Below are 19310 nucleotides of genomic sequence, written 5' to 3' on the forward strand. Positions count from 1 at the left end.
CACGCGCCCTGTCTCTGCGCATGCGCTCCCCAAAAAGCGCGCGCCCTACAGCCAAACTTTTGAACTTGAAAACTTGACGTCATCCCAATCGTAAAAGGAGGCCGCTCATTGGTGGAAAAATTACCTTGGGATAAAATAAACCAATAGAATAATAATAAAACATATATACATACATATATACTATATATATGTGTCTGTAACTCATCACATGACGTCGAATATCTCTTGGGTCTAGAGTAAGAGATAGTGGGTCGGGTTTAAATAAAAAAAGATAAAAAATCTAGTACACTCAAGACTTGAATTGATAGAGCGACTACTGACAGTACAGTTTAAATTTTTAAAAATTAATATCCACAATTACACTTACCGTCACTACGTTAACGTACATCAGGACCAGGTCTGTCTTGTCTTGTCTAGTTTAGTGACGACATCGTGGGTGTGATTGTTACGTGTTACGACAACCTGTAAATTTATATACATATATATATTCATAATTATAAATTTCATATATTTATAATTCATTAATTATATATAAATATATATTTTTTTTTAGTTTTATTTGTGGTTTTTTAAAAATATATTCAAAATGAGCACACCCTCAGTACTTCCAGAAGACCATCCGATCTACGGACCATTTTTCGGTGTAATGGGCGCTGCATCCGCCATTATATTTTCCTGTAAGATTTTTATATATATTTTTTATATATTTATTTATTTATTATTATGAAAATTTTATTTTTTTGTTGGGGATTTAAATAATTGATTTTTTTAGTGGCGTCCGCCGCCATTTTGTTGTCGATTTTTTTTGGACATGATAAAATTTGAATTTTTAATTTTTTCGAGTTGAATTTTTTTTTAATTGGTTTTGATTTTGAGTAAACGGTGATGAGGAATTTTGTGTAATTTTTTTTTTGGGGAGAAAAATGGGGGGAGAATTTGGGAAATCGATTGACGGGTAAATTTGTAATTCGCGGCGCGCAAGTGACGAAAAATTAATCAATAATTTGAATTGGAAAATTTAGATTTTTTTTTTGCAAGAAAAATAAAAAGGAATTTTGAAAGAAAAAAAAATGGAGAATATATATGTATGTAGATATATTTATATTTTTTTGTTTTTTATGTGGGAGGAAAAAATAAGGGATGAAAATTTTGGAAAGTGAAAAAATTAATGAGTAAGAATGGAAAAAATGTAAATGGGAAATATGAAAATTTTGAAAATATTTTTGGTTAAATAATAAAAGTGTGCCACGCCCCCATGAATGATCATGTGACTTTCAACGTGAGACTCATGTGACTTATGGGCTGGGTTATAAACTAAGTTTTTTTTTTTATTTATTGTTAATTATTAATTATTTATTTTTAATTTTTACTGCAATTTCAAAATTAAGATTTTTGTAGCTAAAAATTTGAATATATTATGAATGTTAATTTTGTAATCAAGGCGAAAATATTGGTCGTAGGAAAAAGTCGTAAGAAACATTTATTGTAGAAAATTATATTTCCTACAACTTTTGTTTGAAAAATTTTTTTGTACGACCAGTATTTTCACAGTAATTTCAAAATTAAGATTCATAATTAATAATTCAAATTTTTGGAAATTATGAAAATGTTAATTTTGAAATTACAGGGAAAATACTGGTCGTATGAAAAAATTTTTCAAGCAAAAGTTGTAGGAAATTAAATTTTGAAGGAAAAATGTCTCTTATGATTTTTTTATATGACCAATATTTGAACCGTAATTTCAAAATTAAGATTTTCATAATTAATAAAAATTTGAATTTTCATTATGAATCTTAATTTTTAAATTACAGTGAAAATATTGATCCTACAAAAAATTATAAGAGACATTTTTTCTTCAAAACTAAATTTCCTACAACTTTTGTTTGAAAACTTTTTTTGTACGACCAGTATTTTTACCATAATTTTAAAATTAACATTTTCATAATTTCCAAAAATTTGAATCATTCATTATGAATCTTAATTTTCAAATTACAGTAAAAATATTGATCCTATAAAAAAATCATAAGAGACATTTTTTCTTCAAAACTAAATTTCTTACAACTTTTGTTTGAAAACTTTTTTTGTACGACCAGTATTTTCACCATAATTTCAAAATTAACATTTTCATAATTTCCAAAAATTTGAATCATTCATTATGAATCTTAATTTTCAAATTACAGTAAAAATATTGATCCTATAAAAAAATCATAAGAGACATTTTTTCTTCAAAACTAAATTTCTTACAACTTTTGTTTGAAAACTTTTTTTGTACGATCAATATTTTCGCCATAATATCAAACATTCGAAATTGAAGCAAAAATCTTATCCCCATTAATTAATACCAATAATTATTTTAATTATTTTAGCGCTGGGAGCGGCGTATGGAACCGCGAAGGCTGGAACGGGAATCGCAGCGATGTCTGTGATGAGACCAGAATTGATAATGAAATCGATAATTCCAGTTGTTATGGCTGGTATTATTGCAATTTATGGTTTGGTCGTCGCTGTATTGATCGCTGGTCAATTGAAGGAACCTTCTGGTTACTCATTGTATCAGTAAGTAGTTCTTTTTATAAGAAAAAATAAATAAATTGATTAGAAATCGATTAATTTGGAGAAGGTCAGGTTCGACTGTCGATTCATTGAGAAAAAAAAAATTTAATGAATTAATTTTTTTAAAAATTTATGGGTAATTTTTAAAATGGGAATTCAAGTAAAAAATTTATTTAAATCGATCTGTGACATAAATCGATTTATGGTTTTTTTTCTTTTTTAATTAAGTGAAGAATTGATTTAAATAATCGATTTGATTAGTCGATTTAAAAATCGATTTAAAAAATTTTTTTTTAACGATTCGAGAAATCGATTAGTAGTCGATTTAAAAATCGATTTAAAAAATTTTTTTTTAACGATTCGAGAAATCGATTAGTAGTCGATTTAAAAATCGATTTAAAAAATTTTTTTTTAACGATTCAAGAAATCGATTAGTAGTCGATTTAAAAATCGATTTAAAAATTTTTTTTTTTTAGATTCGAGAAATCGATTAGTAGTCGATTTAAAAAATCGATTAATAATCGGGTTTATACATTAACAATATCGATTTGGAAAATCGATTTTATTGATTCTTACAAAAAATCGATTTATAGAATCGATTATTACAAATTTAAAATATCGATTTTAACTATCTATTAAAATCGATATAAAAAGTCGATTAAAATCATTTGATACCTTTTTTTTTAGTCGATTACAGTAATCGATTTTTAAGATTGATTTAAAGAATCGATTTAAAAAAATCAATTTTTCAAAATCGATTATAAAAAATCAATCGAAGTAAATTTTTCAGTATCGATTATAAATTATCTCAACATCGATTTTAAAAGTCGATTAATGAAATCGATTTAAAGATCGATTTTATCGATTTTTAAAAAAAGTCGATTTATAGAGTCGATTATTAGAAATTTTAAATATCGATTATAATCGATTTAAACAGTCGATTAAAATCGATTGATACATTTTTTGATTATAGTCGATTACAATAATCGATTTTTAAAATTTATCTAGAAAATCGATTTTAAAAAAATCGATTATTAAAATTAAATTTTTTAATATCGATTTTTAAAATTTTTATAAAAATCGATTTTACAGAATCGATTTTTTAAATCGATTTCACAGAATCGATTTTTTAAATCGACTTCACAGAATCGATTATGAATTTTTTATAAAAAATGAAATTTGAAATTTTTCATTAAACATAAAAATAAAAACAAAAATTCTCATTTTAAAAAAAAAAATTTTTTTCAAATTATCACAGAGGTTTCATTCACTTGGGTGCTGGTCTAGCAGTAGGATTTGCCGGTCTAGCTGCCGGTTTCGCTATCGGAATAGTTGGTGACGCAGGAGTAAGAGGAACTGCCCAGCAGCCGCGTCTCTTCGTCGGTATGATCCTTATCCTCATCTTCGCCGAGGTACTCGGTCTCTACGGTCTCATCGTCGCTATCTATCTCTTCACAAAAGGAGGATCACAGTAATTATTCACATCCGCTTACTGCCGCCTGGTCTACATCTCAAAAAAAAAAATTAAAAAAAAAAAAAACAATAATAATTAAGTAAAAAAAAAAAGTTTTCGACGCTGATACCGTCGCTCATATCCGATATTATTTCCAGTGATCGAATTACAATAATTAATAATTTAAAAATAATTACCGATTGTAAATTTATAATTCCTCTGTAGATATTTTTTTAATTACTATTTAAACAGGCGGCATTAATTTTATTTATCATTATTATTAATTTTTTTTTTTTTTTTTTTTTTAATTTTAAAATTAAAAAATATTTTGTCACAAATCAGGCCACTGTAAAAAAATTCTTTTTTTTTTTTTTTAATTAATTAATTGATTGATTAATTAATTAATTAATTAATTAATATGTTTAGCACAATTAAAATAAAATAATAATTGTATTACATGTAAATTTAATTAATAGAAATTTATAAATTCTCTAAATGTGAAGAAAAAAAAAATTATTAGAAATTAATTTTTTTTTTTTTAATTTTAATTTTAATTAATGATTAATAATTAATGAATGTATGATAGTATTAAGTCAATTTGAGAGGCTTGACATAATGAATTTGATTATTGTTATTATTATTATTATTTTAAAATGAATATAATTTATTTTAAATAATAATTAATTGATAAAATTAATTACGGAGGCCAGTAATTAATTTTTCATGATTAATTAGTTCATTATGTCATGTTAATGTAAATTAATAAAATTGATTAAAATAAATATTAATGACGGATTGAAAAAAAAAGATATGATAATTTGCATTGTACATTCCATTGAATTTTGAGTACAGAGCGAGATTCAAATAAATTGGTATCGAAATTTGAAGATCGATATATCGAAATTTAAAAATCGATTATTTTTTAGTGATAATATTGAAAATAATTGATAATAAAAATTAAAAATTCGATATATCGAAATTTCGAGATCGATATATCGAAGTTTTGAGATCGATATATCGAACTGCATATCGATTTTTTTTAATGATAATCATCAAGATAATTGAGAAAAAATAAAAAGTCGATATATCGAAATTTTAAAATCGATATATCGGACTTTTAAAATCGATATATCGAAGTTATAAGGTCGATATATCGTAGTATTAATACTAATATCTGACATTAAATGAAGATTTTTTACAATTATGTTTGAAAAATCAATACATCGAAAGTTAAATAATCGATCAATCGAACTACTAAAGTCGATATATCGAAGTTAAAATAAATGATTAATCGAACTCGAAGTTTCTATATCTCACCTAAAAAATTAACTTTTATCAGTAAATAAAATCAATTATCGAACTCTAAAAAATCGATATATCGAACTACTAAAATCGATATATCGAAGTTAAAATAATCGATTAATCGAACTCGAGGTTTCGATATCTCAATTGAAAAAAAACTTTTATCAGTATATAAAAAAAATTATCGAACTTTAAATATCGATATATCGAACAATTAAAATCGATATATCGAAGTTACAATAATCGTTTAATCGAACGTCAAGTTTCGATACATCAAATGAAAAAAAAACTATCAGACTCAAAAAATCAATTATCGAACTTTACAAATCGATATATCGAACTTCAGAAAATCGATATATCGAACTTTAAAAAAATCGATATATCGAACCAAAAATTTTTAAATTAAATAAATAAAATTAAAAATGTTTATTACATTGGAGCTGCTAATGAACATTTTTAAAAAAAATTTATTTAAAATAAAATAAAACGAAGTCATACTCGACCTTTATCACCAGTAATTACTCCAGCTCACTAGCTCTAAATCGTAACTGGCATTTTCTCCTTCCAAAATAAAAACTAAACCAGCATAAAAAACAATTTGATCTCTAGCTTTACGAATTGACTTAAATTATCTAAAGCTCGTTCGTTCCTCTCCAAAATTTATTTCATTTTAAATTCAAATTTAAATTTAAATTTAATCGATTACTCTAGTGCGTTTATAATGTACATAAAATAATAATCATAATAATAACAGTACTCCATATAATGTACACGTACTAGTATAATACCACATATATAATCGATCTAAGTATATAGAATATTAATTTTTTTTTTTTTTTAACGCGAGTGTTTGAATTTTTCGCGCGACTGAGGACGAGCACGCGAGTGAGTGACCGCGTGCTAGATTATAATTTAGACTAGACTTTTAGATTCTGGAGCTGCACTAAATAGGCGTAGGGGAGAGATTACTAACTATACATATATATATTATATATATATATAAATATATATCACTTATCATTGATAACGACAACATGTAATGCAAGTAATTAAATTGTATGTACCTTCCAGTGTTACTGTAGATTTATTGAGCTGAGTGGATCCGGTCATAAATATGAAAAAAAAAAAAAAAAAGAAATTTAATTATATAAATATATGAATTTATGATTATCATTATAATTATGATTACTATTATTATTATTAATTATATATAAATAATTATGTTATAATTGTCCTCGATGTTACAGATATTAAAAATTGAATAAATAAATGAATATTATTTATTTCATCACTGATAAGATCATTTTTTATGTATTTTTGACAGCAGGTTAATTTTTTTAAATTTCGTTTTGGGGTAAGGTGGACATGGGAAATTTATTTTTTGACTACTGGGTTGTGGGTACTCATTTGAGAGGAAATTTCATTGTCTACAATTTCCTGAAGTCAAAATTTAATTATTTTTATTTTTTTTATTAGTAAGAACAAATTTTAATTTCCAGCGTTTTTGATAAAAAAAATGTTTTTTGAAACATAGGGTTGTGGGTACTTATTTGAGAGGAAATTTCATTGTCTACAACTTCCTGAGGTCAAAATTTGATTATTTTTCTTTTTTTATTAGTAAGGACAAATTTTAATCTCCAGCGTTTTTGATTAAAAAAATGTTTTTTGAAACATAGGGTTGTGGGTACTTATTTGAGAGGAAATTTCATTGTCTACAACTTCCTGAAGTCAAAATTTAATTATTTTTATTTTTTCATCAGTAAGGACAAATTTTAATCTCCAGTGTTTTTGAGAAAAAAATTAATTTTTAAAACTATGGGTTGTGGGTACTCATTTAACTCAGAATTCAAAGCTCTATACAACCCTGAAGTCAAATTTTGATTACGCACTTCCGGTAGCGAATATGACCTTCATTGCACCTCATGCGTTTTTGAAAAAAAACTTCTATTTTTAAACTATGGGTTGTGGGTACTCATTTAACTCAGAATTCAAAGCTCTACACATCCCTGAAGTCAAATTTCAATTACATACTTACGATAGTGAGTAAGACTGGCATCGCACCTCGTATAATCTCTAAAAAAATTTGTTTTTCAAACATATCGATGTGGGTACTCATTCTACTCCAAATTGTCTACTGAACACCAGGAAAGGATTAAAATAAAAAAAAACCGATTTCGTAACTTAAATTTATTTTTATTCAATTAAAAAAAAAATACCTTGACATTCATACATCATTTTTCTCAAACAAATAAATCGTAAGTAAATTTAAATAAAACAAATCGCAGAACTTATAATTAAAATATTAAATAATAATTACTCCTAATTCAGGTCTAAACCTAAACTGTTTTTTATTTTTTTTTAACTACAACATTTATAAATTCCTACAATTTTAAAAAAAAGAATAATTTGTTTTCGTTTTATTTATGTTTATTTTTTTTTGTTTGGATACAAAGTCTTTGAGTTTCTATACGATTTTTTTTATTAAATTAAACTATTTTTTTTTTTTTTTTAAACTCCCCAGCCCGGCATTTAACAAAAAAAAAATTAAATTAAATAAAAATAAATTATATACATAATTAAACTGTCGATTAAAAAATTTAAATTAATGATAATCAATGTCATAGAGAAATAAATGAATAATTATTGCACTAGTTAATGATCATTTGTTATTTTTACAATTGAGCGCCGGGCTGACAGTCCGACAAATAAATTTTTTTTTTGTTGATTAATGAGTGGGAGACTGATGAATACAAATCAAAGGGAAGAATGAAAAAGGATATGATTTTGTTGTTATTGTTATTATTAATTAATAATTATTATTGATTTTTTTTTATAGTTGATTGATTGGGTGATTAATATTAATAATTATACTAATTAAGATAAATTAAAAGTTAAAATTACAATTGTTTGCTTTTTTTTTTTTTTTATAATAAATTACACCAGTTTTATTATTATTAATATTAATGTTATTATTTAATTGTTAATTATTAATTTTAATTATTTTAGTGAAGAGAAAAAAAAATTTTTAAATTAAAAAAAAAATCGAGTTTGAATCGATATATCGAAATCGTTAAGTTTCGAGATATCGAAACTTATAAGTTTTATAGATCGATATATTGAAAATTTAAAGTTCGAGATATCGATACATCGAAGTTTCTAAATTCGAGATATCGATATATAGAAATTTTAAAGTTTCGAGATATCGAAACTTTGAAATTTTTAAATCGATATATTGTAAGTTTGAGATATCAATATATCGAAGTTTTAAATTCGAGACATCGATATATCGAAGTTGTAAAATTCGAGATATCGTTAAATCGAAATTTTGAAACTTCGAGATATCGATACTTTGAAGTTTTAGACATTGATATATTGAAAATTAAAAGTTCGAGATATCGATATATCGAAGTTTTAAAATTCGATGCATCGAAATTTTGAAATTTCGAGATGTCGAAACTCTAAAGTTTTATAGATCGATATATTGAAAATTGAAACTTCGAGATATTGATATATCGAAGTTTTAAAATTCGAGATATCAATATATCGAAGTTCTAAAATTCGAGATATCAATATATCGAAATTATGAAGTTTCGATACATTGACTTTTTATTAATCGATACTTCGACTTAAAAACAGTCGATAAAGAAAAACGAGGAATCGATTATTTACGTTTCGAGATATGAAGTACCTAATAAACGATCTATTAAAAAATCACGGAATTTAAATCAAATAATCGATATTTATAAAAAAAATATCGATACATCGAAACTCATAGTTCGATATATCGAAATTAAATAATAGATTTTAAAAAATCGATACCAAGTTCGATTTATCAAACTTTTAACAATCGATATATCGAAAGTTTAATAATCGATTTATTTATAAAATCGATTTATCGAACTTAGTAATCGATATATCAAACTAAAATTCTTTTTATTGAATTACTTGACTATTTTTTTTATTTTACGATTGTTCGATTTTTTATTTAATTATTTTTTTTACGCTTCATTTTTTTTGTTTATTAATTTTTTTTTGTTTTTATTGAATATTTTGCTATTTTTTTTTAACTTTTTTTTTATATATATAATTTTTTTTGTAAAAGATACACAGAATTAACAGTTACTAAAATTAACAAAAACAATTAATTAATAAATTAATTAATTGTTTCAATTAATTGACAAATAAATTGACGTACAAAAAAAAAAGACAAAATACTAGACACAAAAAATAATTATAATCATAATAATCAATAATTAATTAATTAATCAATTAATTAAAGACAACTAATTGTTTACAAATTAAAATTACAAACAAATTTTTCTTCAATTGCGCTACTTAAAAAAAAAAAAAAAAAAAAAAATAAAGAAAGAGAAAGAGAAAGAAAACGATAATTAATTGATCTAAAAAAAGAAATTGCTGGACTTTTGGCATGCACTTTTCTCTATTTTTTTTTATTTTTTGTGTTAAATCCGTTTATCGTTTTTATTATTTGATTCAATCGATACTCTTATGTCCGACACGTTAAAAAAAAAAAAAAAACACTGCCTCGATTCCAATAAAAAAAAAAAAAAACGACGATTGCTTGTTTGTTTTTTTTTCTTTTTTTTTTCTTTCATTTATTATTTCTGGTATGAAAAAATTTAAATGTACCAGCATTCATTACTTCGGTAATTGTTGTTGTTGTTGTTAATTTAATTAATTTATTTAATTGATGGTTAGGCTTCTTAATTGTCACCTTCATCTTCTTCTTCCTCAGAGGTCGCTTGTTCTAGCCAAGTTAACCAGCTATTTACCTGAAAATTCATTTAAAATTTTTATTAGTTTATTTTTTAAATATAGACAATTTTTTTTCCTAGTAAATCGATTTTTTTAATATCGATTATCGAAATTTCGATATATCAATTTTTTCAAATATCGATTATTGAAAGTTTAATACATCGATTATTAAAAGTTTTAAAATATCGATTTTTTCAAATATCGATTATTAAAAGTTCGATATAACGATTTTCGTCAAATATCGATTATTACAAGTTCGATATATCGATTTTTGGATAATATCGATTGTCGAAATTTTTGATAACCGATTTTTTCTAATATCGATCATCTAAGTTTCGATATATCGATTATTAAAAGTTCGATATATCGATTGTTTAAATTTTTAATAATCGATTTTTTCTAATATCGATCATCTAAATTTCGATATATCGATTATTAAAAGTTCGATATATCGATTTTTGTCAACTATCGATTATTGAAATTTTTACTAATCGATTTTTTATAATATCGATTATCGAAATTTCGATATATCGATTCTTAAAAAATATCGATTATTGAAAATTCGATATTAATCGATTTTTAAAAAATATTGATTTCTAATAATTCGATAAATCAAAGTTTAATAAATCGATTTTTAAAAAATCGATCATTAAGAACTCGATATATCAAGTTTGATATATTTAAAAAGAATGAGAATTTACAACTGTAATTACTACTAACTAACTAATGAAGGTCTTCGAGCATAATTTGAATAAAATTCGAAGCCATTTGATTTATTCCTCTGATAGATAAAAATAATAATAATTACTTGGAATAATGCACGTCCTTTGCCAGGATAAGCGTCAGTGACATCTTCTTTCCACTTAATAAAAGCCTCTTCGTCGATAATTGACAGCTCGTAAAGCGCAACGAACCATCTGAGCAACATGCCCTTCGGGAAGTTATGCGAAAGACAAAATACTTGAAGTGAATGTACGGCTGTTACTTGTGCATCGATTGTTACTAAAAATGACTCGAGTACACGTGTATATTTTTGTAATAATCCACGTTCTTTTTCTTGTAGAGTTTTATCTGGTACGACTGTTGTATCGATACCAGGCGCTAATGTTGTTTCCTAAACAAAAAAAAAATTTTTTTTTTAAATATATCGATTTCACATTTTTCAGTGATCGAGGTATCGATTTTTTCATATATATCAATAATCGAAAGTTCGATAAATTGATTAATAAAAAAATCGACGTACCAACTTTTCGATATATCGATTATTAGAAATTCGATATATCGATTTTTTAAAAATAAATCGATAATCGAGTTCGATATATCGATGAATAAAAAAATGGATATATTGAACTTGAATATCGATTAATTAAAAAAAATTAATATATCGATTATATAATGATCGATATATCGAATTTGTTTAAATTAATCGATAATCAAGTTCGATATATCGATTGATAAAAAAATCGACGTACCAATTTTTCGATATATCGATTATTAGAAATTCGATATATCGATTTTTTAAAAATAAATCGATAATCGAGTTCGATATATTGATGAATAAAAAAATGGATATATCGAACTTGAATATCGATAATTAAAAAAAATTAATATATTGATTATATAATGATCGATATATCGAATTTGTTTAAACTAATCGATAATCAAGTTCGATATATCGATCTATACAAAAATTCGATATATCGATATTTATACAGTCAATATATCAATTTTTTTGAATTAATCGATAATCAAGTTCGATAAATCGATTGATAAAAAAATCGACGTACCAATTTTTCGATATATCGATTATTAGAAATTCGATATATCGATTTTTTAAAAATAAATCGATAATCGAGTTCGATATATCGATGAATAAAAAATGGATATATCGAACTTGAATATCGATTAATTAAAAAAAAATTAATATATTGATTATATAATGATCGATATATCGAATTTGTTTAAACTAATCGATAATCAAGTTCGATATATCGATCTATACAAAAATTCGATATATCGATATTTATACAGTCAATATATCAATTTTTTTGAATTAATCGATAATCAAGTTCGATAAATCGATTAATAAAAAAATCGACATACCAACTTTTCGATATATCGATTATTGGAATTTCGATATATCAATTTATTAAAAATAAATCGATAATCGAGTTCGATATATCGATTATTGGAAATTCGATGTATCAATTTTTTAAAAATAAATCGATAATCAAGTTCGATATATCGATCACTATAAAATCGATATATCGTTTTTTTTTTTTTTTTTTTTTTTTTTTTTACTTACTCGTGTAATATATTGCAGTAAAACAGTCATCAAAGCATTAATAAAACCAGGATCAGCATGATGCGCCGGATGTAATTTATCTTTAATCCATTTATAAAATGCATTTGGACTAGGATCGCTCTCCAATTGCCTGCTCATATCTCCCTGGATCCTCAGCAACGGATACAGAAAAGTGAGTTCTCTGTCCTCAAGAATAGTTCCCAATCTTTCCTTGGTCTTCTCCGCCTCCGGCAGCTGGCTCATCAAATTAACCTTGCTGTCGTTAAATATCTGTGTCAGCACTGCCTTTCCCTGTGTCTTGTGTAGCTGCTGCAAGGTAAGCAAAAATAGCGGATGGTGGGCGCCATTTTCCGTTACCACAGCCAAGTCATGGAGCATCATAAGATTATTGACAATGGCCTTGCCCGTGATACTAGCAACATGACTCGCAACACAAGGTACCGTGCTCTCCTTGTCAGCAATTCCCGCCACCAGTTCCTTCCAGCCATCCATAGTGTGCCCCGCTTGAACAACGCCCTCTTTTCTCAGCTCAGCAACAAACTTAACCGCAAACTCTCTCTCCGAGTCCCCCCTCTCCAGCGTGTTCCCGTAGATGGTCGCGATCGCGTTGCGAATGAATCGCTCAGGAATCTTGAGGTCCTTGAACTGGGCCATGGCGTCGCCCAAGTTGACATCATCAACATTTTTCAAATCATCCATCATCGCATTGACCTTCTTGACAATTTCCTCTTTGGTGGGACCCTTGTCCTTGCGGTCCCTGGCCTTCTCCCTCTTGTCCAACGGGCCCTGCTTAATTACAATCGGGGCCGCGTCCTTGTGCATCAATGGCGGAGTTTTGAGAGTAGTGGCTCGCAACAGTGGCGCTTCTGTACGTGCGGGAAACAGATCGTTGGTTATTGGCAGAGGTTTTATGGTAGTCTGCTTAAAGAGCATAGATGTCGTGCTAGGACGCAGTGATACTTCTTCCGGATGGCCAATGAGCATCTTGTTCTTGTTGAATCTGAGAGACTGCTCTTTGTTCGCGTTGTTGTTGAAGGAATTAGCGGCTGCGTGTTGCTGTTTGTTTGGATAAGTCTGTCGTTGGTTGGGAAAGTAGTTACCGGGTGGGCGTCGGCCGTATCCGACGTTGGCGCCACCTTGACCTGGAGCGCCAGGTTGCGGGACGCCCGAGAACCCGTTGGGCCCAGCGAAAGAGTTTGAGATACCGAAGCTCTGAGTGAGAGGTATGGACCCGACGATGTCCATGTCGACCATTCCGGGTCGGGCGATTTTTCTGAGAAAGTCGTTGCCGATTCGCGAGTCGTCGCGGTTGTTGCGATGGTGATGGTGGTTGTTGTACTGGGACTGTAGGTTGCGCTGGAGGGAGGCCTGTTGGGAGGTCAGAAGATCGTCGTCGTTGCTGCGTATCTGGTTGATGGGCATCGGGCCCTCGGTTGAGGTCGCCTTCCGTGGGACCCAACCGTCGCGACGTAACTCGATTACGTCGCGTAACATAAAACGTATGCGCAGTGGGAGGTCACTGTTTTCAGCAAGTGACATCATACGTTTGAAGTACTGCTCCATGAGACACTGGCCTTTGTCGGAATCAAGGATTCGACCGCAAGTGCGCATGATCTGGCACAGACACTCGATGTCCTCGGCAGCGTCCCCCCGGGGTCCACGGCGACGTTTCTCGACGAGAAGCTGCTGGATACAACGATGGAGGATTGACTCGGAGACGATCTCGAGTTTGCCGAGCTCGCCGATAAATTTGATGTTGCCGAGCATTTTACGCTTGGCCATTTGCCGGCGCTCCTCCTCCTCGGGAATGAGGTCATCTTGGTTCTCGAAGGCCTCGTTGGCTTTTGACCGATTCTCGAACTCGGCTTTGCACTTGTTGAGAAGTAAAATACGGAAGGTACTTTGAGCTTTCTGACCGTCGACTGTTGGTTTTGGTGACTCGAAATTTGGCGCTTCGTCGGATAAACGCTTGCACAGCTGTGCATACATAGAACTGTATTTCGGCTCATCGAGGGCTTTATCAAAGATCTAAAAAATTGGTTTTTATTTTTTTAAAAATTATGTATTTTGATTAAATATCGATTTTTTGAAAATCGATATTTTCAAGTTAATCGAGATATCGATATTTCAAATTCGATATATCGATTTTTTAAAGTTTTAAAATTTTTAGTAAACAAAAAAAAATTAATTTTAAAGTTAGTTTACTCAATCGATATATCGAATAGAATCGATAATCGATATTTAAAGTTCGATATATCGAACGGAAAAATTTAAAGAATCAGAAATTGTGATGGAGAGTTTAATATAAAAATTGAAATAAAAAATCGATATATCGAGTCTGATCGATAATCGATATTCAAAGTTCGATATATCGAACGAAAAAATTGAAAAATTTAAAAGACGAGTTTAATATAAAAATTACAGTAATAATCGATCTATCAAATCTAATCGATGTATCGAATCTAATTGATAATGGATTTTAACAGTTCGATATATCGAACCAAAACAACAAAAATAAAAATTCAAAGTTGAAGTGAAATATCGAAATAAAAAATCGATATATCGATTTTAAAAAATTCGATATATCGATTTTAAAAAATTCGATATATATCGATATCAGGTAAAATATAAAATAAAGCGTTTGCTCACCAGTATAATGACACCTTTGAGAATAACATCAGAATTAAGTTCGATTTTGAGCAGATCGCTGCTCAGCTTGCCGAATTTTTCAGGTGTGAGCTTGTTAAGGATACCCCGCACCTTGCGGAAGATGAAATCATTTCTGTTTTCTGGGGTGAAAGCATCGCGTCTAACAGTTGAAGGAGGGATCCAGCGTCGCTCAGTGGATAGGGAGCGATTATCGTCCCTGGAAGGCATCGAACTTTTTAGTCTCACTCTTACACTCTACTGCCGATCTCTTAATATTTTATTTTTTTTTTTCTTATCTTATATCTCTATTTTTGTTTTTTTTTTTTATTTTTTTTTTTAATTTATGTATATTATTTGTTAGTTTTGAAATGTCTTAAAGTCAAGGTATTTTTTTTATTTTTTTTGAACGAGCCCTGACCTTCCTCCCGAGACACGAGAAGCACCCCCCGGTCCTGTGGGGTTGTCCGTTGTTGCGTGGGTGTTAACGCCTTCAATGATAAATCGCAGCACACTTAAAGTTCTTGTTGGTAGCTAAAAAAAAATTTATATTTATTTATATATTTTTTATTAATAAAATTTAAAAATTTAAATCTCAGTACAATGACCCGCGTACGCGGCAAATTTAAATAAATAAAAAATAATAACAAAGGGTTAAATGTTTACACGGGGCGCGGCTCATGGTCAGACGGTCAATGAACTCGCGACGGCGTTCACCCTGACAATGCTTTGGCTGCGGCTGCTGCTGATGCTTATGCTGACTACTTACGGAGCACACACTCTTCAAGCGCCCGCGAGTCTGGCTCACATGCACGCGGATAACCGACAACACTCGTATCCTGCTTAACCGTACGACGCACAACCTACCGAGTCGGTTATTTCACTCCTTTACTCACTTTTTTCTCAGCATTATTTTTATCTCCTATCATTTTTTATTATTATTTTTTTTTTTTTTTTCTGGAAAATTATTTTTTTATTTATGTTTTTTTATTGAGATGAATAAAGAGAATGTGGTATTTATTATTTATTTTTTTTTGTGGTTTGCCCTGAACTCTAATACTTTACACGTCATTCTTCAGACATCAATCCTTGAATATATAAATATATATATTATATATGTATATATATGTGGATGGACGTATTTCAAGGTTTCTTACGAGTAAAATTTAAAAAAATTTTATTGAATTTCTTATAAATAAAAATTTATCAAAATTCCCCATAAAGTTCCCATAATTCAAATTTTTCATGAATAATAATTTATTAAAATTCCCCATAAAATTATCATAATTTAAATTTTCCACGAATAAAAATTCATTAAAATTCCCCATAAAAATTCTTATAACTCGAATTTTTCAAAAATAAAAATTTATTAAAATTCCTTATAAAATTCTCATAATTTAAATTTTCCACAAATAAAAATTCATTAAAATTCCCCATAAAAATTCTTATAACTCGAATTTTTCAAAAATAAAAATTTATTAAAATTCCTTATAAAATTCTCATAATTAAAATTTTCCACGAATAAAAATTCATTAAAATTCCCCATAAAAATTCTCATAACTCGAATTTTTCAAAAATAAAAATTTATTAAAATTCCTCATAAAATTCTCATGATTCAAATTTTTCACGAATAAAAATTCATTAAAATTCCCCATTAAAATACTTATAATTCAAATTTTCCAAAAATACAATTAATTAAAATTCCCCATAAAAATGATCATAATTCAAATTTTTCAAAAATGAAAATTTATTAAAATTTCCCACAAAAATGTTCATAATTGAAATTTTCGATGAATAAAAATTTATCAAAATTCCCCATAAATATTTTATTTATAAAACTCTTAATTCAAATTTTTTGTTAATACAGATTTATTAAAATTCCCCATAAGAAAATTTATATAAATTCTTGATAATTAATTAAATCAAAATTTATCATAATGATATTTTACAAAAAAAAAAAAATTATTATCTGAGTATTTTTAATGATTTTATTTTATGATAAATAAAATTTTTTTTTCAGTTTCGGAGTAAAAATTTTCATAATTTTTTAATTGATTAAAATAAAAAATTTACTTGATATCAATAATTAATTAGCAACTAATTAAAATCTTTATCTAACCTCATAAAATATTTTATCATAAGAAAAAAAAAATATCAAATTAATTAGTATTTAGTACCCAAATAAACTGATATGTTTTTAATTAAAAATCAATGACAGACAAAGAGATTATACTAAAGTATATAAACGTCAAAACTTTGTTTATTAATTTAATTAAATTTTTAAACTGAAATTTATGTGGAATTTTTTAACTGGTTTTTAAAATAAATTCCTTGTTTTTTTTTTTTATTTTTTTAATGCTTTTAATAATTTTTTTATAAGGAAATAAATATTAAAAATATGAGAAATGATATATTTTAAATGACTCATAGATAATGAAAAATATAAATAACTCATTATTGTTAAATATAAAAATTTGCGATAATTAAAATGTTTAATGAAATTACTTATTATTAAGTACAGAAATTTATTTATAATTAAAAAATAAAAAAAAAAATCGTATTAAATAATTCATAAATAAAAATTTATTAAAATTTCTCATGAATGAAACAATTCTTAAAATTACTCATAATTTTATACTTAATAAAATTACCCATAATTAAAAAAATTATTAAAAGTTTCTCATAATTAAAATTTTTAATCCTTAAGAAATGAAAATTACTCACAAAAAATTTTATAAAAATTCCTCATAAAAAAATATTTATTAAAATTACTCATAAAAATTCCTCATAAGTTAATAAATTATTCCAAATTTCTCATAATAAAAATTTCAAATTCTTCACAAAATGAATTTTTAAAAATTCCTCATAAGTAAATATTTAGAAAAATTACTCGTAAAAATTCCTCATATGTAAATATTTATAAAAATTACTCATAATTTAAAAATTATTAAAAATTTCTCATAATTAAAATTACAAACTTCATAAAATTACAAATTTCTCACAAAGAAATTGATAAAAATTCCTCACATGTAAATATTTATTAAAATTACTCACAAAAAAAATTGTAAAAATTCGTCATAAGCAAATATTTATTAAAATTACTCATTAAAAACATTTTTTAAAATTCCTCATAAGTAAATATTTTTCAAAATTAGTCACAACAAAATTTATAAAAATTCCTCATAAGTTAATATTCATAAAAAAATACTCATAGTTCATAAATTATTAAAAATTCCTCATAATTAAAATTATAAATTCCTAAAAAATATAAATTCCTCACAAATCGAATTATTAAAAATTCCTCATAAATAAATATTCGTAAAAATTACTATATAATTATTTATAAAAATTACTCATAGTCAAAAATTTTTAATTTTAAAAAAATAAAAAAAAAATTATAAAAATAAATAGAAAAATTTTTTTTTGTTAAATTAAAAAAATAAAAATAACAATAAGAAAATAAATAAAAGCAAAATAAATAAATATATGACAAAGGATTTACTAAAATGAGATAAAAATGATCAAACGTCAAAATGTAATCGCGTGGGTTAAAAAATATTTCCAAGGGTAAAAATAATTACAATTAAAATACAAAAAATCACAAAGAAAAGTTTTTCTAAAATTATTATTTGAATTAAAAAATAAATTATTTTAAATAATTAAATAAAATATTAAATTTCAGAGTAAAAAACGAAAAAAAAAAAAAATGGTAATGAAGAATAAAAGATGGAAGATGGGACATGACGCATGTTAGTACAATAAACGAGTACACGACAACTCACGGGCTCCAGAAAATTCCACTTGACAAAAAAAATGTTTGTATTAAAAATAAAAAGGCTAAAATTTAAAAATTCACCCGCACTAACACTCGTTATTTTATTAAAATAATAAAAATAAATATTAATTAGTTATATTTTAAAATAATTATTTAATATTTAACGATTTAAAATAATTATTATCACTTAATGTTACTTACGGTCGATGGTTGTTGTTTGTGAAGGCCTTCGCAATCTGTCGGACACTCGCGGAGACTTCCTGCACTAGTTCCTACTAAAGTCACAACACAAACTAATTATTATTATTATTATTATTATTATAAATTTATAATTATTTATGTTAATTAACTGTCAAAAAATTTCAAAACACCTGAAAAATTAATTACGAATTTTTAAAACCAAATATATCGCTCTTTTGATTATTTAAATTTTAAATTTAACGCGGGAAATTTAAACGCTCAGTTGACTCCGGAAACCGGCAGCCCAAACTCGGGTGACT

General features: G+C 26.6%; 2 protein-coding genes across 4 annotated transcripts; one reads left to right on the forward strand and one right to left on the reverse strand.

Moving 5' to 3' along the window:
- The first annotated feature begins 191 nt into the window (after window positions 1–191).
- LOC103571311 (V-type proton ATPase 16 kDa proteolipid subunit c) lies at window positions 192–6596 on the forward strand. Its single transcript, XM_008549438.3, has 4 exons — window positions 192–464; window positions 554–677; window positions 2367–2556; window positions 3812–6596. Exons 2-4 carry the CDS (start codon window positions 587–589, stop codon window positions 4026–4028), a joined length of 498 nt encoding a protein of 165 aa, XP_008547660.1. The 5' UTR covers window positions 192–464; window positions 554–586; the 3' UTR covers window positions 4029–6596.
- A 3294-nt stretch (window positions 6597–9890) lies between these two features.
- LOC103571321 (eukaryotic translation initiation factor 4 gamma 2) lies at window positions 9891–19080 on the reverse strand. Of its 3 annotated transcripts, none has more exons than XM_014439584.2 (6): window positions 19012–19080; window positions 15457–15569; window positions 15039–15255; window positions 12390–14417; window positions 10893–11198; window positions 9891–10101 (listed from the first exon to the last, which is right to left on the reverse strand). In XM_014439584.2, the coding sequence occupies exons 4-6, from the start codon at window positions 14376–14378 to the stop codon at window positions 10033–10035; spliced, it is 2364 nt and encodes a 787-aa protein (XP_014295070.1). In that variant the 5' UTR covers window positions 14379–14417; window positions 15039–15255; window positions 15457–15569; window positions 19012–19080; the 3' UTR covers window positions 9891–10032. The 3 variants fall into 3 exon arrangements, with proteins under 3 accessions (XP_014295070.1, XP_014295069.1, XP_053594268.1); XM_014439583.2 differs by lacking the exon at window positions 19012–19080 and adding an exon at window positions 18818–18914; XM_053738293.1 differs by lacking the exon at window positions 19012–19080 and having other exon boundaries at window positions 15039–15550.
- Window positions 19081–19310: the final 230 nt, after the last annotated feature.

This window comes from Microplitis demolitor, chromosome 4 (genome assembly GCF_026212275.2).
Source record: "Microplitis demolitor isolate Queensland-Clemson2020A chromosome 4, iyMicDemo2.1a, whole genome shotgun sequence".
NCBI classification, from domain to species: domain Eukaryota; kingdom Metazoa; phylum Arthropoda; class Insecta; order Hymenoptera; family Braconidae; genus Microplitis; species Microplitis demolitor.